At 38.5% G+C, this 23934-nt stretch overlaps 1 protein-coding gene across 5 annotated transcripts in view; it reads right to left on the bottom strand.

The window, feature by feature from the left end:
- The window catches only part of LRCH1 (leucine rich repeats and calponin homology domain containing 1), a 199684-nt gene that overhangs the window by 92346 nt on the left and 83404 nt on the right, over positions 1–23934 (bottom strand). For all 5 annotated transcript variants that reach the window (XM_057532869.1, XM_057532868.1, XM_057532870.1 and 2 more), the window contains exon 2: positions 15939–16083. In XM_057532869.1, the coding sequence (XP_057388852.1) occupies positions 15939–16083 (145 nt within the window). The remainder of the gene's footprint in view (positions 1–15938; positions 16084–23934) is intronic.

The raw sequence follows: 23934 nt of genomic DNA, 5'->3' as shown, positions 1-23934 counted from the left end.
GTCCACATCTACATCTAACTTCGAAAGCAGTTCTGCTACCTACAACTTGAGGGTGACAATCATTTGAAAACTTAAATGTTGCAAAACTAGAAACACAGAGTCATCATTTCAAGTGAATCTTAAAACCAGTTTTGCACCCTATACCAATCCATTTCACACACTACACAATAGGGCCATTCTTTGAGAAAGTAAAAGGCAACTTTAGAAAACTAAAAGAAAAGGAGGAAGCGAGCATCTAAAGCGGCTCAGAATTCAGGCAAATTGCTGCACCAGCCATTTTGCTGTGCATACCTGCACCATATTTGGCTTCTGCAACTGAACTGGTTTCCCACAGTAACAGTCTATCAGTCTTCTCTTGAGTATAAATAAACCCTTGCTTAAAATATTCTGGTTTTTTACACCCCTAGCAGTCAGCAATCACCACTACCAATGTCTATAATTAGATTTCAAAGTGCAGTTATTGATAACTTGTCCCTTTCTCAGCTATTTCCTCTCCTTTTTTCTAAGAGCTCTTCAATTCTATAAGGACAAGTCTCTAAAAACTATTCCTTAAAGTTTCCTCTGTAATATTTATCATTTCCTTCCTTCATTGTAAAATGGAGCTAAGTGTTCAAAATCAAGGAAGCTTTGGATTTGAAAGAGAACTCAACACCTGATACTAGTAAGAATAATAATTGGCCAAACACCTCCAGAGGCAACAATGTAGATCTGAGGTTTTAAGTGTTGAGACTGTAGAGGCCTGAGCCTTATGCAAAACATTGTTCCTGCCAAGTGGGAAAAGTACCACTAAATGTCTGGAAAAGATGTACTGGCACTGAAGAGAATCCTCCCACTTTCAGGAGCCATGTCCCAGGCAGAATGGACACCACCTTTCTGTTCCCAGGAAGCTACGCCTACCTTACCTGCCTTCTCCTCCATGTCACTCCACACCAAAGCCAGGGAAATAGATATTTTTTACTTTAACATTTTTCCCTGCCAAAAAAGAAAGGGCTATTGATACTGACTGAAATGAGAAGAGGCTGCTCAGATCAACTTCTACCCAGGGGGACTGAGTTAACAAAAATCATTCATAATAAAATTTAAGGTGCCTGAGCATTTTTGTTTATCATTTGAAGACGTGTGCCTCTCCATCCATTTCCAGGAATTTTTGAATGTGTAATGCAGGTAGACATGCATGAATATATTACTCTATATACATCCTCTTCTTCCCACGTATCCTTCCAAGTAAGTGAGCCTTCAGAAAGCTTCTCTCATGTAACTTGACAGCCAATAATAACTCAGTTCCACTTAACTGCTCTAAAACTTAAACAAATCAGAAGCATATCCTCTTTACTAAAAATGCTATAAAATCCATTTACTTTACTCAAATACTAGACCTCTTGCCACTATTTTTCTTAACCCATTTTGGAATCCATAAGATATAGTATGCCAGAAACTTCATTCAACAATTCAACAAACATTTCTTGGGTGGTTATTATGTACAAGGCACTGCGCTAGGCACTTAGACAACTATTATTTTATTTATATTCACAATAATCCTGTAACATTAAACCCCCTACTTTTCAGACACAAAAACTGATGTTATTCAGTGAATTTAAATCACTTGCTCCAAGTTGCCTAGCTAATGCTCAGATATGAAACCATGTGGGTTGGGCTTTAGATCAAAGTCTGTGGTCTTCCCTCAATACAATACAGCCTCTTCTCATTCTACTTTGGAATAAAAAGTACAGGTAAACCAGGAAAACAGTAGGAGGAGGGCTCTAAATTCCAAACGGAGGCAACTGAGACACTAGACTGACAATTCATATAAATTGACTGATTTATATAAAAAGGGATGGAGGAAAGGGTCGAAGATCATCTCTGAGATTCCAAGCTGGAGGATAGGATGCCGGAGAAAAGCAGTAGGAGCATGGCTAGGAACAAGGTTCCAAATATGCTCATTTGGGAAAGAAAAAAATGGGCTTAGTTTAGCCCATGTGGAACTTTGAGGTGTTCCATCTAAGAGGAATTGAATTTTAGGCAATTGGGAAAATAAGGACTAGTGTTAAAATAAGTCAAAGTGACAGAGAATGTATTGGGTACACACACATAAGGCATGAGGTCTGAGAGTGAAGATTTAAGGACCAAAGATGGGGCTTTGGGGAATACTAGCATTAAGGTGCAGGAAGAGAAAGAACATCGAGATACAGGAATAGAGAAGAGACAGAAAGAAGTAGAAAAGTGAGCAGGAAAGCATGTGACCAAATCAAGGGAGAAAGATGCTACGGTGTCAAACGCTGAAAGGAAGCCAATTATTTCCTACACTTACTGAGAGCCACTCTGCCCAAGAACCTGTTTTAAGCGCCGAGAAAATGTGAAATGTACATGAATCCTAAAGCTTAACTCCTACCAAGATAGGCAACATCCCTCAGAGCTGCTATCCCCTACCTCCGACTTGAACGTGGATCTTATATTTTAAAAGTGCTGGAGCAGCAAATATTTCCTACTGGGTTTCTCAAATTTAAGATAAAAAATGAGTGACTCTTCAGGAATAAAGAAAGTGAGACTTCCTTTATGGGTCTTATCCTGTAAGGTGGAATGAAGGACTCCAGGCTCGTCCTAAACAACTCTTTAAACAAGTGTCTGCAGATTTGGACACCACTGTCAGATGCTCAAAGGTTGCCTCTGCCGAAGTCCCCAGGTGTTCTCTCCAGGTACTGAGGTCACAGTGGTCTCTGGCAGGGACTAATGCACCAGAGGGGCCACCCCTCATATCAGTTTAATTAAATTCCCTGAAGATCATCCATTTAAATGGGCAAACAAAAGTGAAAGCAGTGCACTGCCTTCAAAGCACTCTCACTATATCCTCAGTCCTCCCTGCCCACCTACGTGCAAAGAGCCTCTCACAGTCTTTAGAACACAGAATCTGAAAGGAAGAGTTTCACAGTCCCCACTGAACACCTCTTTATTTTTTTCTTCTACCTACAGTCCTGTTCAAATAGTTTACAGAGCTATACAGTTCTTGCACATGGTGATATAAATTAAATTATCTGGTGTATCAGGAAAAACCGTGACTTTGAAATGAACAAAAACCATTACTGGGGGTCCTGTCTAGCACACCCTTCCAGATTATCTCCACTATTCATTGTCCTTGAGTTACTGTACAACTCTGTGTTTGTAGAAATGGATTGTAATGCAAATCATTTTTGTCCACAGAAATACAGATGAATCATGAAGAGTGTAGAGGAATTATAACTGACTACTGCCCTCTGGATACTGACCAGCTTTGCAACTATTTGTAAATTTACTTCAGCAAGCCCACTAATGTGTGTGTGTGTGTGTGTGTGTGTGTGTGTTGAATTCTCCTTTTAACAGGATATAACATTCTACTGGTTCCTTCATTAATTAATGGGTTAAATACAATCTTCGACAGATGTACATTTTAGATTTGTATGAGAGTCATGATTTTACCTTTTTAAAAAGAATTACCCTTTAACAGGTGATTAGTTTTAGCCATAGCGACTCTGGTGTTTCAACAATGACATTTCAGGGCAAACAATTTAATTTAAAGACCCAGCTGCTTTAGACTTTTGGTCAAGGTCATTCTTTTCCTCATTATATAATACAGAGCTCTCAGAAACTGAAAAAAATCCCCTCACGCCCTCCAGAAAAAGTTCAATCTTATTAAGGAGCTGGGGAGAAGAAAAAACCTTAAACTTGAGTACTAGTGAGTGATTGATATATTCTTTGCACTTTTCAGTACTTATTTCTTCTCAAAATTAACTGCATATTTTAATTGATCATTAATAATAAACAAAATTCAGATTTATACATATTTAAAAGGTGCTCAATAAAGAATAAATCAGCCTGGATGGCAGCTGTGTGAACACACTCTATGCTGTAGTACTTCCTGGGCCTTTCTCTTTTCTACTCACATTTCATCGTGTCTTTCAACACATCCAGTCCATACAGATATCTCGGCCTCTGAACAGGGCATCACGAAGGCACACACTTTTTAACTTCATCTTTTTTTAGACATGAGGTCAGTTCCTAAATCTTTAGGTGATAAACATTCTTCTAAATCAGTGTTTACAAAATGGTGTTCTGCAAAGCACATTCTAGGAGATGCTAATAGGCAGACCTCACAAAAAAAGGGAGGAGAGTTCTGATAGCACAATACCGTGGACTTTTTTTTAAAGCAAGCATACCTATTAACATCCAACATAACACTTTTCCATAGACTATACTTTTAGGAAATGGTGTTCTACTTACACCCTAATGTGTCTAATGGCATCAGTGTGGTTAGAAATATGTAACTTCTTTTCTCCTAGGGAATTTGGCAGGCAGGTTTTCTCCAGTTCTATTGCTCTCTATTCATGAACAGAAGGACTAATCATTCAGTAGAATGGATCAATTTTCTCATATTATTTTCCCATCCCTTTCTGTGATGGTTTGCCAGTTGCCACATGTGAGTTTCAGAAAAACATTGCCTGATGTCATGAGGATAAGGTAGATAAGCTGGGATTAATAGATAATACAGTTCCACACGATCCAACTCTCAAAATGACCCAAATCTTCTGGTTATTTGGATCTCACCATTCAGAGAGATCATCTCATTCCATCTGTTCTGACAGTCCGTCTGGTCCAGAGAGGATAAAGGTATTCCAAGAGATGACAGGAGATGAAAAAAATGCCTTACGGAATAACCTGCTCACCTCACAACCACTCCTTTTGTACCCTAAGCACCCAATCCCTTGACTCTTTCTAGATAAAGCACTACAGACTATGCATTGATTCTTGACTTTATTTCTCGTCCCTGAAAAAAAAATGTTATTTGGAACTATTACACATGTTGAAACTCCTGGCTACATTATTTTATCGAGATTTCCCCTCCCTGAGTTCTCAGAGCACAAGCATTCCTCTACAGAAGTAGGATAATATTTTTAACATAATATTCTGCAATTTTCTAGCCACTACAGTGTATGTTTTATTACTTTTGAAAATGAAGGGATGCATTTAGATCTGGATTGGGAAACTCAGAAAACCAATATTGCGTCTCTTTTTCTCAAAAGCAACTCTTATAAAAAACTTTATTTGTCCAGTTACTGTAATTGTTACTAACAAGCAACAAAGAACACTAAGAGAACAAAGGGATGCCCTGGGTTGGCCATTATACCTCCAGACTGCAGTCAAATCCTACTTCCTTAAAGCCCTAATTCCAGGGAAGAAGGTATGGAGGATGCTGACAAGATAGAAAAGGCAGAGTTCCACAAAGAAAGGATTGAAGATTAAGAAGTCAAATTCTCACAAACTTCAATTTAAGGTCGAAGGCAACAAGACTGATTCTCATCAATTTTTATAATAAAATAAACAACTCAAAGGAATTCAGGATTAAGTTGTTTTTAGGCAACCAACAAAGTATACTACTATAAGAGTAAGAGAGTGCATAAAATTTCACTAATGAGTCAAAATGTATAGTTCCTGTGCTACACATCTCAATCACTAAGAGTCTTTTCCATTAAGGAATCCCATGGTGCTACAATTTTTCCTGCTTTCAAAGTATTACTGTACTTTCACTCTCAATATGTTAAAGGCATATTCATGCTTGAAAAATACCCCAAATATAAAGAAATAAGAACAAAGAGACTAAAAAATGTGAAAGAATGAGAGGTCTAACGTATAACTAATAGGGAGTATACAAAGAAGACAGAAATGATAGAGAAATAGAGGAAGGCACAATATTAAAAAAATAAATTTTTCTAGAATAGATGAAAGACATGAATCTTCAGACTCAGGAGGCAAAATAAAGTGTATAATCAGGTAAATCAAAATAATATATGCCTATACATATCATAGTATAAAAGACAGAAACACCAAAGACAAAGATATGGGAAGAAATCAAATGGAAAAATATAGAAGATTTTCTACAAACTTAAAATATGTAGACAAGCAAGGATGTTTCTATAGCAAAACAGAGGCCAGAAGGCATAATGTCTTTGATATACAATAGAAAAGAACTGTCAACTTAAAACTTTATACTAATACAAATGAAAATTTTGTACAAATAATTGAATCTTCTAAGAATGAGGAAAGACATTTCAGAAAGAAGACTGTATTTATGTACCCTCACTGAATGAACTACTTAAGGATGCACATTATAAAGGAAGGAGAGTAAACCCTAAAATAAGTGAGATGCAAAAGCAACAGTTAAGTTATACTTAGTGGATTTACTAGAACCCAGTACACAACATTTAGCATACATTCTTTTCAAGCTCATGTGTAATATTTATAAATTCAACTATGCATAGACTATAAAGCAAATATCAACCAATCTAAAGAATCAATATCAAACAAAATATTCTCCAAACACAATGCAATTAAATTAAAAATCAATTTTAAAAGATAACTATAAAAATATATTCTATCTCCAAAATATACAAACAGCTCATGCAACTCAACATCAAAAAAACAAACAACCCAGTCAAAAACTGGGCAGAAGACCTAAACAGACATTTGTCCAAAGAAGACATACAGATGGTCAACAAACACATGAAAGATGCTCAACATCACTAATAGAGAAAGTCAAATCAAAACTACAATGAGATATCACCTCACACCAGTCAGAATGGCCATCATCACAAAATCTACAAACAATAAATGCTGGAGAAGGTGTGGAGAAAAGGGAACCCTCTTGCACTGTTGGTGGGAATGTAAACTGGTACAGCCACTATGGAGAACAGTATGGAGGTTCCTTAAAAAACTAAAAGTAGAACTACCATGTGACCCAGCAATCCCACTACTGGGCATATACCCTGAGAAAACCATAATTCAAAAAGACACATGCACCCCAATGTTTGTTGCAGCACTATTTACAACAGCCAGGACATGGAAACAATCTAAATGCCCATCAACAGAGGAATGGATAAAGAAGATGTGGTACATATATACAATGGAATATTACTCAGCCATAAAAAGTAATGAAATTGGGCCATTTGTAGAGACAGGGATGGAACTAGAGACTGTCATAGAGAGTGAAGTGAGTCAGAAAGAGAAAAACAAATATCGTATATTAACGCATATATGTGGAATCTAAAAAAATTGGTACAGACGATCTTATTTACAGAAATAGAGACACAGACATAGAGAACAAACGTATGGATACCAAGGAGGAAAGGGGTGGGGTGGGATAAATTGGGAGATTGGGATTGACTTATATACACTATTGATACTATGTATAAAATAGATAACTAATGAGAACCTACTGTATAGCACAACGAACTCTACTCAGTGCTCTATGGTGACCTAAGTGGGAAGGAAATCCAAAAAAGAGGAGATATACGTATTCGTATAGCTGATTCACTTTGCTGTACAGTAGAAACTAACACAACATTGTAAAGCAACTGTACTCCAATAAAAACTTTGAAATGTATATATATATTCTATAGGAAACTCATGGGTCAAAAATGAAATACTGGAAATCAGAAAAGATTTAGGAGTGATTTTTAAAAATACCGTACATCAAAACTTTTAGGCATCAGCTAAAGCACTAAGTACAGGGAAATCCATGGCCTTAAATGCTCTTATGAGAAAAGAAAAATAACTAGAAATCCCAGAAATTAGAAAAAGAATAAAGCTATAAGAAAACAGACCAAAGGAAATATGATAGATAATATCAGAAATTAATGAAAAGGAAAATATCAACAGTTAGTCGTTAAACTTAAAAGCTGATTTTTTTTAAAAAACACAATAAAAACAGACAAACTTCTGAAAAAATGAATAAAGGAAAAAACGAAGGCACAAATGTATAGGTGTTAGAAATTTAAAAAGGGAATCGAGCATGAATATAGTAGTATGAATATTTTTAATTTCCTTATTTAAATATTTAGGTTGGCCTCCTGGAAAATTCTGTAACAACTATGTTTATGATTCTGAAACGATTCAAAGGAGCATGGAATGCATCAGAGCACAGCGTTAAGCAAGATGACAACGGTGAAAGTGCGGAGCAAATAATAAATGCCATAGAAATAAGTTCCACTAATTCCTATTATTCTTATTTATGAAATAGTGTATCCTAGGGATAAATCACTTTCCTATTTCCTACCTAAAGTAAAGGGCTGTTGGGACTTCACTGATGGTCCAGTGGGTAAGACTCTGCGTTCCCAACGCAGGGAGCCAGGGTTCAATCCGTGGTCAGGGAGCTAGATCCCACACGCATTCTGCATGCCACAACTAAAGATCCCGCATGCCACAGTGAAGATCCCGCGTGCCGCAACTATGGCTCAGCGCAGACAAAATAAATAAATAAATATTTTTAAAATAAATAAATAAATAAAGTAAAGGGCTGTTGAAGGGCTCAAATATGATGGTGTAACAACGAAATCCTACTTAGCTATTAAGAAGTGATGATGATGATGATGATGGTGATGACGATAATGGTGAAAGTTATTTCAAACTTTCACATGTTTATGCTCTGTTTTTCTTCCTTTCCCTCTTCTCATCTACATTACTTGTTATAAGACTTGGTAAACTGTAATGCTCTTGGAGTAAATATAAGTTGATGATTGATTAAATGGCAATGTTTCAAAGGACTTTGGTCTGTCTAGTGAGAAAAATAAACGTAATTTGCAGCTTGCTCATTTGGAGCTTGCAGAAAAAATTTTGAGAATTTCCATAAACAAAAAATCTACACAATGAATTAGGAGTGAGTGTTCACCCTATTTTCAGAAAGCAAATCCGCAGCACAGAGATCTTAAAAACTATATTAAGATCAGAAGCAGAACTGAAAACAAAACCAACACATTCTGACAGCAGTCTGGCTATCAAAGCTATAATGCCCCTTTTGTGTCTCTCTGTTCTTTTTTTTCAATACAAACACTGATCTAAAGCAACGTCTGTGATCAGGTGATGTGTAGAATGGAAAAATCCCTTTTGGAAGTCTTGCCAAAGCACGGGTTATACTAAAAGGAATGGAATCTGATAAGAAATACCTATTACGAACTCATTCGCATTTAATAAAGCCCTTCAACTACCAACGCCAATAACTTCACAGGCACAGGAATTTATAAGTATACTAAAAATTTTAGGGACTGTTTACTCAAGGTTCCACCTTAAAAACAAATGCCCAGTGAGCACATTAGAAAAGGCGAGGCTTAAACCACAAGTTGCTGCTCCTGCAATGGGTGACTCTGGTGACCACTTCCAACTCCAGCATTCTACGAAAAATACCTTCAAATTTTAAGATGATACTTCCAAATTCCAACATGGTTCATTGTGTTCTGGTGCCTTCCTGCTGACTGTCAATTCACAAAGCACAACCTAGTCACCAGAAGCCAATTCCAAAATACATACACTAAAATATTCTCCCTTCCCCTTTGAATGTGATAAGATCTTCACAAAAGAAAGAGGGATACAAGTTTGAAATGAGCAAAATTCCTCCCCTTTTCCAGTTTAAGAAGACATCATCCATTTTCTCCATTTTTAGAAAGAAAAAAACACTGTCCTACAACTGAGACTTTCTTCAGAAAGGTCAGTCACAAGGAGAAGGTATATTTCCTAGGGATAAAAATCAAAATTCTTAGGAACAATGAAAATTAATTTTTTGCTCATAACAAAAAATATAAAATCTGTGCTTTCTAAGGCAATCCTAGCATGTAGGATGCTTCTCCCAAGTCCTGCAACTACAGAGCTATAGTCTGAGGATTAAAGATTAATTCTCCAAATGAGCCCCCAAAGGAATGTGGGGATACAGGTTATACAGCCATCAGGAAGTTGGCTCATTCTGCACATTGTTTAGCAGCCAAAAGGATGCCAGGCTTCAGAAAAAGCAGCCAAAAAGGATTCCTTGTATGGCATGGTAACATTTTGCTCAAGAGACGGCCCCCTTCTCTACAGACAAGGCCTCACCATCCACTCCTAGGAGGCTGGGAGAGAAAGGGGCTTCTAATGAATAAACCAGCTCCTGGCTCTGTGCGTTCCACCCCAGGAAAGTAAAACCACTCACTGAGAGTTCTGGAAGCACTTCGATCAAATGCTGTAAAGAACTTGCATTTCCTGGCTGCTTCTATTCCAGAACCTCTCTGAGATGAAACTTTTAAGCTAATCTCCCTACTCTTAGTTGCATTCATAACACCATTACACCTGCCAAAAGCCTCTCTGCTCTGGATTCTTCTATTTTTCTAAGGTACATTTTCTTCATGAGTCTCATCAACAACAATCTCTCCAACAATTTAAAACAGATTTTACATTTTGTGAGGTTTTCCTGTGTAACCCAGGTTCAAAGCGTTTGTTCCGATATAGGAACAAGTCTTGCTTAATCACTTTTATTGTTCTTGGCCACATTTCTTGGATTAAGACACTTTCTAACAGGAAGAGACACAGTAGCACATACATTAAATCAACATAACCTTTTGTTGTGAACACCAAGATGCAAAGATTAAAAGCCCAGTTCCTCAGACGCAGGCTACATAAACACCGATAAATTAATGTTTTCCACAAACAGGACATTTCTATTACGAGAGGAAAAACTAGAAAACACTTCAGTATTTTTAACTGTGTTTCACAGTGAAGGTTTTCTTTCCATGTGCTAAATAAACCCGTCTCTAGTCTAAGATGGGAATTGGGTTGCTGGTACCAAGCAGCCATCTGACATTTAAAGATAATGTTGCTGAGAGAAGCCGTCAGCCAAGAAGCTGGTGAGGCAGTGACTCACCATCACCACCACCATCACCTCCATTGTCATCATTATCACCAACACCATCAAGTATTTATGACTGTTTACTCGGCTGGAACATGCAATGTATCCCGGAGGGTGTAATCAATTTTGACTGGTTCCCATGCATTCAAAGTCACTTCACAGGATATCTCTCTTATTTTGGAACATACAAAATCAGCAATTTCTACCTGTGATTTATTTAAAAAGAGAAAAATGTTAAAAACACAGTGAGATCATGTTTAATTTTAAGTACAGAAACATGAAATCTGTGGAACCTGAAAAGCAGTTTCTCTGCACTATTTTATCGAGCAACTCTTTTTCTCTGGCTAATAGAAATAAGAGGAAAAATCCTAAGTACTACAGAAAAGAAAGTGTTCGGGGTATTTATTGATAAAGCCTACTGAACTTGCCTATTTGTTAAAGCTGTTTCACACCATGCTATATCTGAGCCAATCTACACTGTGTGCTCAAAAGTAATTTACAGTATTTCTTTAATTTTCTGAAATTTATACAGACTTCCCCAACACATCTAAATTAGTGACAATTTGATTAAATGCTTGATTTGATTAAATGCTTCTGTCTAGAAAATGTCTTTTCAAAATCTGTATGATATTGTTTATATGTGGAATCTAAAAAATAAAACAAACTAGTGAATATAGTAAAAAAGAAGGGGCTTCCCTGGTGGCACAGTGCTTGAGAATCTGCCTGCTAATGCAGGGGACACAGGTTTGAGCCCTGGTCTGGGAAGATCCCACATGCCGCAGAGCAACTAGGCCCGTGAGCCACAACTACTGAGCCTGCGCGTCTGGAGCCTGTGCTCCGCAACAAGAGAGGCCGCGATAGTGAGAGGCCCGCGCACCGCGATGAAGAGTGGCCCCCGCTTGCCGCAACTAGAGAAAGCCCTCGCACAGAAACGAAGACCCAACACAGCCAAAAATAAAATATATAAATAAATAAATAAAAGATTACTATAAAAAAAAAAAAAAAAAAAAGAAACAGACTCACAGATATAGAAAACAAACTAGAGGTTACCAGTAGGAAGAGGGAAGTGGGGGGCAATATAGGGGTAGGAAATAAAGAGGTACAAACTATTATGCATAAAATAAATAAGCTACGAGGACATATTATACAACACAGGGAAAATAGCCAATATTTTATAACTATAAATGGAGCACAGCCTTTAAAAATTGTGAATCACTATATCGTACACCTGTAACTTATATAATACCGTACATCAACCATACTTCAATTAAAAAATAATCAATCACTCAATCAAATGGACTACTAAAAAAGAGAATATGAGTTTTTTTTCACTGCCATAATATCTCATTTGTAACTATCACAGAAAAAAATTCGATTGAAGGGGACTCAGCAGCTCTCCTACAAAGCAGTCCTTTTGCAGCATCCTGAGTGCCTTGTTTCTTTTGCAATTAAATGGATTGGCAGTTTCTCCTCCAAAGGCCAAGAGTCAACAGAATTCCACCATGCCTCTTCACCATACCCAAGAAGAAATACCTTTTATTTTGTTGACTTAGTTTTCATGAGGGGTAGAAAAGACATGAAAAGGCCGCAGTGCTCAACCCTGGTTGTTATGAAGGGGACGTCTGTCATGATCACACACAAGCACAACATTCTAAATTCCTCCTGGTTACCCGCTTGGGGGGGAGGTGGGGTGTGGGAGTGGAGGTGGGAGTTTGAAGACAGGAAGAACTCACATAGACAACACGACTATCATGTGATGTTATTACTCAGCATATCTTAGAAGACTTACAATTTAATTAGATGGCACTGGTATTTTCTAGATATTATTATACATTTGGAGATAAACAGATAAGTCACCTACCATTTCACAAGCTACAAATAAATCTTTTACGCAAATATAACATTCCACCTTAAATTATTCCCAAACTGAGAAATAACTCAACTCCAAGGGTCCAATTCCTAGAGGACATGTTTCAACTAAACCCAATAATCAAACAGGAATTAAAGGCCTTATAACTGAATAAGCAAGATGGCCATCTCCTGGTCACTTTACACATTGCCCTATGTTACTATTTTATATTACACGTTTACATTCATGAAGTAAATTTGACAGAAGGCATCAAAAATAATTATATATGTATAGGGACTTTCACTGGTGGCTCAGTGGATAGGACTCCACGCTCCCAATGCAGGGGGCCTAGGTTTGATCCCTGGTCAGGGAACTAGATCCCACATGCATGCTGCAACTAAGAGTTCACATGCCGCAACTAAGGAGCCCGTGTGCCACAACTAAGGAGCCCATTGCTGCAACTAAGGAGCCAGTGAGCTGCAACTAAGACCTGGTGCAACCAAATAAATAAACAAGTAAATATTTTTTTTAAAACCTAGTGAATTTATTAAAAAAATAATAATAATAGTTATATACGTATATATAGTACCTGGCTTTCAAAGAGATTAGAGGACACACATACATTTTTCATATACCCTGATACAGTATCTCTGAAAAGTAAGAGACATACTTTTTCTTAATCTTCTCCATTTAGTTATCAATTCCTTTATAAAGAGTTCAACACTAAAGAATATGTCTTAAAACATGGTAATATTAAAGTAGGAGATGTGAGCAAAGAAAACCAAAACAAAATAAAAATGATCTATATAAATAGGACCAAAGATAAAGAGATATTAAACCCAATGAGAAAGCAAACCATTACAAGCAGAAAACAAACTTTAAAAAGTTGGGTGCTCGGGCTTCCCTGGTGGCGCAGTGGTTGAGAATCTGCCTGCTAATGCAGGGGACACGGGTTCGAGCCCTGGCCTGGGAAAATCCCACATGCCGCAGAGCGGCTGGGCCCGTGAGCCACAACTGCTGAGCCTGCGCGTCTGGAGCCTGTGCTCCGCAACGAGAGAGGCCCGCGCATCGCGATGAAGAGTGGCCCCCGCTTGCCACAACTGGAGAAAGCCCTCGCACAGAGACGAAGACCCAACACAGCCAAAATCAATCAATCAATCAATCAATCAAAACATACGCATCTGATTCAAGATCCTCATTAAAAAAAAAAAAAAAAAGTTGGGTGCTTAATGATACCTTTATTTCTTTCCTTTCCTTTACTTAGAAATTCATCACAAAACTTTGTTTACAATACTCCAAAGACTTCCTCTTCAACCATTGTCAGTTTCAACAAATTCTCTCTGTTCTTGAATTAAAGACTCCTGAGATTCATATTCCAATATAGTCTTTCTACCATCTGAAGACAGCAACATTATTCTACCCTCAACTAGGCTCAACATAAAAATCATCCTACCAAAACAAATTTTATTAATGCTTTTAAAGCAAAATACAAAGTTAAGAATAGATTCTCTAGTATTTGTAGAATTTTATAGTTTACATCATGCCAGAAGAAATATGTCATCTATATCCAAAAGCTTCTCAGTGTATATATATTTAAAACAACAATGCAAAGTTAAATCTATTTACTTGCTGCATGCAGGGCTGCTGGAGGTGAAAGTGTCAGGAGTAGGTAAGTGAAGTAAACACACCAACTACATAGCTCTTGGGTTATTTCCCCTATATGGGTTGGGACTAGAAGGCAGATGTTTTAGGGAGATAATGAGCCAATATCTATAGACACCACTCTACTGGTTCCATCAGGCAACAAGGTAATCAACATTCTGTTGCATAAGAAACAGAATGAATGGTTCTTACACAAGAAAACTCAAATGAACTAGAAACCTGGAAAAATGAAAGTTACATATGTTGAGCCTCTAGATTATCCTAATAGTAACCTACATCTTATTTACCAAAAATAAGTAAGAGCCACTTAAAAACATGACCAAGATTTATTTTTCACTCCCAAGGAAAAAGATATGCAGCCCTAACGAAATGCAATGGAAACCCATTTTTTTTTAATTATTTATTTATTTATTTATTTATTTATTTATGGCTGCATTGGGTCTTCATTTCTGTGCGAGGGCTTTCTCTTGTTGCGGCAAGCGGGGGCCACTCTTCATCGCGGTGCGCGGGCCTCTCACTATCGCGGCCTCTCTTGTTGCGGAGCACAGGCTCCAGACGCGCAGGCTCAGTAGTTGTGGCTCACGGGCCCAGTTGCTCCGCGGCATGTGGGATCTTCCCAGACCGGGGCTCGAACCCGTGTCCCCTGCATTGGCAGGCAGATTCTCAACCACTGCGCCACCAGGGAAGCCCTGGAAACCCATTTTTGACTGCAAAGAAAGCTGCAGAAGACTCCTAACTCTCAGTGGTCAACCAAAACAAACAAACAAACAACAAAAACTCTGAAAAAATAAATGACATTATTATCTATCATAAATTAATGCTATACTTGGTTTATTGGGAATTCTGCACTTTGAAGTTTGGCATATTGTTACACAGCACAAGCCTTGCTAGTTAGGTCTACTCTTTGCACATTAAGATAATGCAACTGACAAGAGTGAAGGCTGCACAAAGGCTTGAACTTTGCAACTTTAATAGTAGAGATAGATTTGATAAAACAGCTCCCCTTGTCTCCTGACATCCCAGATGTGAGTCAAGAATTTAGGAAACAAGGAGTCAAAATCTGGCCAGAGAAGTTGACAGTCACAGCAGCAAAGTCTAAAAGTTAGACCTTAAAATAGTTAGCTTTCTTAACTTCAGGGCTACTTAGTGCATTAATAGGTTACACTGTGTTGTGCTTAATCAGAGTCAATACAGACCACTGACGCATCCTCAGCAAACACTGACCTAATTTAATGGGCTAAAGACAGCAAACTTTATATCTTGCTGGAGTTGCTCAGTGCTCCTCCTTAACTTTCTCCAGTGGCCTAAAGTAAACAGGCTCAGTCAGTGCTGGGTAGCAAATCTAATAGCACCAATAGCCCCCCAAACCTGCAAGGCCCTAATTTGTCCCAACCCCCAAACCTTCTCCACTTCCTTCATCCTTCCTCCTCCAAAATCTACATCAATAACCGAAGAAAATATATCAACAAGTTTCCAAGTACCAAATAGTCACAACGCATAAATGATGCTGTATAAATTGTTTTAAGAAACCAAAACATCTTGTCCTATTGACATTCAGAGAAGTCTAGTGCCAAAACCGAAATTAACAGCACCACAAATGTATTAGAAAAGATATTTCTTCAATGATCTTCATGTGATTTACTTCAAAGGGTGATCAGAAAAGATCAAAGAGAAAAAAAGAAAAAAAAACTGATGGAAATGCAAGCAATTACTTTTTTTCATCGAATTTGATTATAACCTTTATAGTCAACCTACCTTAAATTTAAGTAAGTCAGCATCTGCAGATTAATGATGGCCTCCGGAATGACTCTGATACAATTATGATACAGATTAAGAATTTCCAGTGATACAAAATGGCACAATTCCATTGGAACTTCAACCAGTCTGTTTTTAGATAAATCTATGAGAAAAGGAAAAAATATCTTGTTAATAACTCTTCAACATAATCCAATACAATCTTATCAACTATCAATACTTTTTCCTTAACACATTTTAAAATAAACATTATCATCTACATTTAGATCAACACTATCATTTTTTGCACCATTGTTACTATGGCATTGTGATTCCCGTTTCCTAGGGTTGTATAGGCCAATTCCTATAGAAAAGCAAAAATACTGCTGAAATAGTTTTAGCTCTATTTTTTTTTTAATAAATTTATTTATTTGTTGCTACACATGGGTTTCTCTAGTTGTGGCAAGCGGGGGCTACTCCTCGTTGCAGTGCACAGGCTTCTCATTGCGGTGGCTTCTCTTGTTGCAGAGCACGGGCTCTAGGCACGCGGGCTTCAGTAGTTGTGGCACATGGGCTCAGTAGCTGTGGCTCGCCGGCTCTAGAGCGCAGGCTCAGTACTTGTGGTGCACGGGTTTAGTTGCTCCGCGGCATGTGGGATCTTCCTGGACCAGGGCTCGAACCCGTGTTCTCTGCATTGGCAGGCGGATTCTTAACCACTGCGCCACCAGGGAAGTCCTAGCTCTTTATATTAATTTGTAAATTCAGACCAGGTATAAGGGCAACCGAATCAACATTTACTTTTCGCTCCATCTGAAAATTATGTTTCCCCTGGACAAATATGTAAAATTGAATCCTTTAATATATCTGAATACACAGTTACCTTAATATTTCATTTATTTAATTCAATTTGGCATTCATAACATATTATCTCTCAGAACATGTCTTCTATACCTTTCCCAAACAAACACATAGTAGATACTAAGGTATTTCATTCACTAGAATTACTGAGCATGTACAATGTACAAGAAAGAGATAAATCAGTTGTGTCTGTGAAGGATGGATACTATGTCTGCCGCATGACCTTCAGTAAAACTGGCTCCCTTGCCAAGTGTACCAAAGACAGTAATAATGGTCTACGAGATAATGTAAACATACAGTACAGTTTACAGTATCACCATCTCAACAATAAAAATATGGAATTGTCCTTAACGTCCAAATCTGGGAATGGTAGACATGATTGTGAAATGCCATGAAACACTGAATATAAAAAAGAGCCACCAACTCTTGAAAACAGTAACTCAACAACAACAGAGCACCTCACCCTTATTTAGCAGGGGCTTAATCAGTATGAATTGAAGATGTTCAGTAAATAATATTTCAGATACACTTGAGGAATCACACTATGTGGGTGAGGGACTTAAATAGGTCAATATTATAATGAAATGTAAGTCAAAAAGCTACCTTGCTGACTGACCTTCCAATAGATAAACACATAAATCAACAAAAACAGGTCTAGATTGCTTCAGAGGGGGAATTCCAGGAAACTTTTAAGGGATAATTCTGATAATATTTAAACCATTTCAAACCATATGAAAGGAAGGGAAGTTTCCAAATTCTTATTTAAACAGCAAGGTATAATATTGATACCATCACCCAACAAAGAAAGTACACAAAAGGGAAACTACATATGAATCTCCTTTCTAAATACTGATGTGAATCCTAAATTAAAAATGAGCAAACAGAATTAAGCACTTACATAAAAAGATTAACATACAATGATTAAGTGGGATTTATTCTAGGAATATAAGGATTTTTAAATATTATTTCAACAATTCATCATATAAAAAGAGTGAAATATGAAATAGTATATGATCATCTCTCCACTTTCAACCTTGTTTTCCCTTCCCCTTCTTCTGTGATTCACACTGCAGTAAACTTCTTTTAAGGTCTCTCAGAATTTCAATAGGAAAATCACATGCAAAACTATCAGCTGTCCAGGGTCTGGCCACCAATATCGCCCTAATCCTTTAATTGAGCTATTTTGTATTTTTCCAGGAATTCTTTTTTTGAGAGTATTATATTATCCACTATAAATAAAGTTATAAGGTGTTAATGGTGGGCACCTGTCATGCCCGAACCTACAATGCTAGCCAAATGAACAGACCTCCGTGTCCACTGAGTTAGTGAGAACTTACCTATGCAATGCGCCCCTATCATCCTGGGTTTATGTACCAGTTTCTAAATTAAAAGGGAAGAAATTACAAAACCTACATGTAGCTTAGATTCTTTCAATGCCTGTATATCAATAGAAACAGTTGCCTAGATTAAACTAAAACAAAGCTGAAAAACAGAAAGAAACAAAAGTTTTCCTTTCCTGTTTGTTTAGGATCCTTTCCTGTTTACTACCCAGATTATTGACATTTTCAACAATATTTACTAAGTACATGATTTCTGCAGAAATGAAAAACACAGAGGGCTACTTTTAAAAAGTTTATCATTTGAAAGATGAAAGGCGCAAACCCTGAATTGAGCCATAAGGTAAGAGGTTCTAATTGTGCTTAAAAAAAAAGTACAAATAAAGAGCTAAAATCCAGATGGGTAAATGTTATCATCCCTTGAGCACTTCCATCAAGCCAGGCATTATGCCTGCAGCTTTGCATCTAGTACCTCATTTAAACCAACCAAGGAGCAGTGTCACCACCAACGTAAAGATGAGTAAACTAGGCTCAGAAAGCTTATGTGACTTGTCCAAAGCCACAGAAATAAGTAATCATACTCACACCTAAGTATGTCTAACTGCAAGGCCTGACTGAGTTCCCCACGTGAGACCACTCTGCAAGATCATGATGTGTCCCACAGCTAGATTATTAGGAAGATATGGTGATTAAATCTTCATTGCATTTTTATTTGCCCAAAATGCAATAAAAACAGAGTCAACATGTTCTGTGTAAAGACTCAGAGGATAAGAAAGTTACAAACATTAAGTTCAAAAGAGAAAGTAATGAAAACAATATGTCACCTGATGAGCTAAATTCTGGAAGTGGCTATAGGAAACTTGGTAAGTAGATTCTCTGGCTTCAACTGCCAATTATCCTAATGTTACATAAGCACTCTGTTTCACTAAAGAGTTTAGAATGAGTTTTCAAATACGTGACTTACTTTTCCTGCTTGGGTCTGAATATCATTTAATTCTCAACTAACTTTCTTATTGGAAGAGAAAAAGAGGGTGCGAAAAAACGAGCAGGTTTGCTTTCCTATAATTTACTTAGGCTCACGCAGAAATCATCTTGGATCCTTGGGCATCCACTAACTCGCAATGGGAAAGATGCCCAGAAAGGCTGGGGAAGTCAGTCTGGATTAAGATGTTTTGACTTTGATAATCCACAGTGGATAATCCGATTATAAACAATGGAACAAATGACATACCAGTTTGTTCAAAATTCTTCCTATCAGCTGAAAGCAAAGAACTAAAATGGGGTGTGGTGGAGGCAATTTGTATCTTTATTTTGAAATACAACCCAAACCAGCTTGGGCAAACGGGTCAGGAGCTGTGAAAAGCCCAGTACTTTCCGAGTGATAGAAAGATAAGTAAGCTTTTAAACTAGAGATAAACAGCCATGAGGAATTTGTGTTTATTTTTGTTGTTTATTGCTCTAATTTTGTTATAAATACATGGAGGTATAAATGAACCCACTTATGAGCTATTTCCCTAAATAAAGTATTTGCCTAGTATTTCTCAATCTCGTTGGTATACTGGAATCACTTTTAAAAATCCTGAAGCCTGGGGTCCATGGCCAGAAGTACTAGGGTGTGACTTGGGCATCCCTGTATATCCAGTTGATCCCCACTAGCCCAGGGGAAACACTGGTGGATCCACCCTCTCAGCTTCCTATCTAAAGCAAGACCCACCAATAGGTGGCGCTCTCCTAGGAACAGGCGATCAGGCCCAGGAAGGGTCCGGTTTAGACAACAGGCTTGGGAAAGAAAGCCTGTGCCAGTCCTGAGTTAACCACTGCTCAATTAGATTCTCACTCTAAATTCCAACTCAACTGTTTTTTGGATACAATCAGAGCAACAAAAATCCGATCTGCAGTAGAGTTTTCGTATCATCGGTTGGCTACGATCAGAGAAAATTTGGTTTTTTCCTCACTGAATCTTCACCATAACCTAGGGAGGCAGGTGCTGTTATAACTCCCTGGTATGTGTGGACACCAAGGCCCAGAGAGGTTAGGTCACTCGCCTGAGGTCACAGAGCTAGTAAGTGGCAGAGGCAAGAACTAAACCAGTAGGTAGTTCTGAACCACTGCTGGGTCAGCCTTGTAGGACTGCGATTAGGGAAGGTCAGTTGTTCTTGTGCGTATCTCTAATTTTAAAAAAAATAATCATAACAGATCTGTTTCTGATGCCTGATCAGGAGGCATTAAATGATCCCAAAGCTCTGGACTAAAAGTAAGTGATCTTGGACCAGGTCCTCATATTTTCTCCGGGAAGAAGAGCATGTGTCATGGTGCCCGGTTGCCTACCCCCGAGCTGGACTCCGTCCTTCCTTGCTGGAAACCTGCCCGGCGGTCTAGCCTGGCCCTGGGGAGCGGGGTCCACCGCAGCTCTGGGCAAACAGCGGGGCAGCAAACCGGAACTCCAGAATCACGGCCTCCTCGTGTCTGCTTCTTAATTGAAACGTTCACATGAGAGCAGAGCAGCCAGAAATAAAACAATAAGTTTCGACCCGGCCAAAACAAGCTTTGCAAAGCCCTAAAATAAAGTAGCCAAACGAATAAAAATGAGCAGAGGAGGGTAGAAAAACAGTCAGTGGAATCTGGGATGCAGTCAGCACCCTCAGAGGCACGATGTTGTTTTTTGTATAAAAAAGGAAAGTGGTGCCTCAGGAGGGACTGGACGGGGCCTCCCACTCTCCACCGACGACATCCTGAGCTATAAGCCGCCACAGCCGCCAGCAGAAGCCTAATGGACCAGCACAGCTGGCAACCTCATTTGCAACGTCTTGCTTTCTGGTCAGAAGAAAAGGGCTGATCACTGGCGGTCGAATCACGCCCAGTTCCGAAAGGACCAAATGAGACATGTTTTGAGTTGAAGGTTAAACATGTTATCATGGAAGTTTAATTTTAGCCTATTAGCACCTATCATGATGCCTCAATAATTGGGTGAAATATGTGTCCTTCACATATAAATCTAAACCCCTGACCCACAGACAAGCATATGGGACCCACTGTCTTCCTAGTACTGAAGGGACACTCTGTGCCAGGCCATCTGCACCCTCTTGCTTGGTCCCTCCTGGGTCCACTGTTCAGAGATAATCCTTGGGTGGAAGGATGGTCTGGGGCCACTTGCCCTGTCTGGACATTCCATATCCCTTTTCTTCTAGGTAGGCAAGGGTCTCTCCAGAAGAATCTCAGCTACATCCTTCTACAGGGGAGCGCTCCACAACGTCCTGGGTGTCGGACTGCCCCTCCTCTTTCAGCACAGACGCCCCATCCAGCCCCGTGATTCAGCCCCCACGGGCCACTCCCGGGACAACTGCACATTTGGAAATGCTCTGGAGTAAGGAAGCCTACTCCAGGCAGTGAAGCAGAGCCCACGGGCTGACTCATCCTTGACTCTGGAGACAAAACCACCAGACACTTCCAGTTTTAAACAGGCAGAACTAATAAGAGGATTCATAAAAATTTTGAGTGAGTCAACCAAGATTTCATGCCACATCTCTAAGAGATCAGTAAAAAAAAAATCTTGTCAAACGCTAGAGATTTGTTAAACAATTCCTCCGTGTGAACCAGGAAGTCTTCCCTGATTGCCTACTTAAAATGTCAGCATGTCCATCTTAACCCCCCTCCCTCTGTTCTACATTTTCTTTTTCGTCTTAGCACTTGGATAACCTTCTAAAATAGCGTACAATTTACTCATGTATTTCGGTTGTTAATTTTCTCTCTTCCTCTACTAGAATGAAAGTTCCACGAAGGCTGGGATCTTTACGCTGTTCACCGGTAGACAGTAAGAGCTTAATAAATATTCACTGAATGAATGTGGTAGGAAAGCAGATTCTTAGGTCAGACAGCTGGAGTTCAAGTCCTGATCCCACCACTTAGTGTGTAGACTTGGAAATAATTACTTAATGTCTCTATGCCGCAGTTTCTTTGCCTGTAATACGAGGATAATAATAGTACTGGCTCCGCTGAATTATTGGAAGGATTAAATGGGATGATACATATAAAGTCCTTACAGCAGTACCTGGCACAGAGGGAAGGACTCTAAGAATAGTCTCTATCATTATGTCAGCTAATGCTGGGTTCCAAATGCAGTATTTCTAGCAAGAAAAAAGGCCTGGGCTGCGAAGGAGTTTAAAATCTAGCTGACAAGCACATGAAGCACACCATATGTACAAATGCCTCATGATAATAATAAATCAGAGATGAAAGAATAGAAAAAAACAATTGTGTATTATGAGTGAAAAACCTGTGAGTTGGTTTGAAGGCTCCCTTTCCCAAGCTGAAGGAGGAAATAAGATACAGAAATTAGTCTTGGGAAATGCCAAAAAGGATATAATGACAGACTCTTGGCCTGGGGATTTTATTAGCAGCTGATACCTATTTAGCCCACAAAGTACTAAAGAGGTAATTACCTATAGGTGGCCTTTTCCTGAACAACTGCATTACTGAAACGTTGATAGCAAAAATTTCTTTCTTTATTGTACTTCTCCTATCCAAAGTGTTGCCAAAAAAATGAGGAAATAGTATTTTAAAAGACCACCGCAGATGGAATTGGCGGGTGCGGGGGAAGTCCTGTTCCAAAGTATAATCATTTTACTTAAAGAATCTCTGAAAGGCTCACTCAGAGGCTTTTACTCTTAAACACAATTCTAACAAACGCTATTATTGACTGTTTCAGTCCCACTGCACTTCAGAAGCAACAAATAGATTTTTTAAAGGGAGGTAGCCATAAGAAAGTGTGCTTCTAAAAAAAAAAATAGTAACAAAGAGTGAAATACACAGACATATTAAAATCTAAGGATTTTAAATGTAATGGTCAGAGCCCTTCTAAATATTATAGCGCGATGTACTAGTAGCACCAAAATAATACTCACAATGCTGAATAATCTAGCAATAGTTAACATATTTGGGAACTAAACTGTCTTTATTTATTTATTTATTTATTTATTTTTGGCTGCGTTGGGTCTTTGTTGCTGCTCACGGGCTTTCTCTAGTTGCAGTGAGCTGGGGCTACTCTTTGTTGTGGTGCATGGGCTTCTCATTGCGGAGGTTTCTCTTGCTGTGGAGCATGGGCTCTAGGCACGCAGGCTCAGTAGTTGTGGTGCACAGGCTTAGTTGCTCTGCGGCATGTGGGATCTTCCCGGGCCAGGGCTCAAACCTGTGTCCCCTGCATTGGCAGGGGGATTCTTAACCACTGCGCCACCAGGGAAGCCCTAAACTGTCTTTAAAATGTTCTGTTCAAGAGAGCAGGGCAGTGTCTATTTTTAATGTTTTTGTGTAAAATTACTCAAAACAAAAACATTTTAGGTGGTTACAGTTTCTCTGAAATGACCCATTCCCTAGTGATTCTGTTTAGATAATGAATCATTTCCCATTTGCTTAAACAAAACTTTCGCTCTGAGGCATAATAAAAACAGCCCATCAACAGTAATAATCTTTAAAATGAGAAATACTAATTTGAAAGGAAAACACTGATCTTCTCATGGAACATGGTTGCTTTAAGTAGCATTATTTGCAATAGTCAAAAGGTAGAAATAACCCAAATCTCCATCGAAGGATGAATGGATAAGCAAAATGTGGTCTATACATACAATGGAATACTATTCAGCTTTAAAAAGGGAGGAAAGTTTGCCATATGCTACCACATGTCCTTGAGGACATTATGCTAAGTGAAATAAGCCAGTCACAAAAAGACAAATACTGTATGACTCCACTTATACGAGGTTCCTAAAGTAGTCAAACTCATAGAGACAGAAAGTAAAATGATGGTTGCCAGAAGCTGGGGGAAGGCAGGA

Source organism: Balaenoptera acutorostrata, chromosome 18 (assembly GCF_949987535.1).
Source record: "Balaenoptera acutorostrata chromosome 18, mBalAcu1.1, whole genome shotgun sequence".
Taxonomy (NCBI): domain Eukaryota; kingdom Metazoa; phylum Chordata; class Mammalia; order Artiodactyla; family Balaenopteridae; genus Balaenoptera; species Balaenoptera acutorostrata.
The sequence above is the reverse complement of the archived record's forward strand: the minus strand, read 5'-3'. Positions and strand labels throughout refer to the sequence as shown.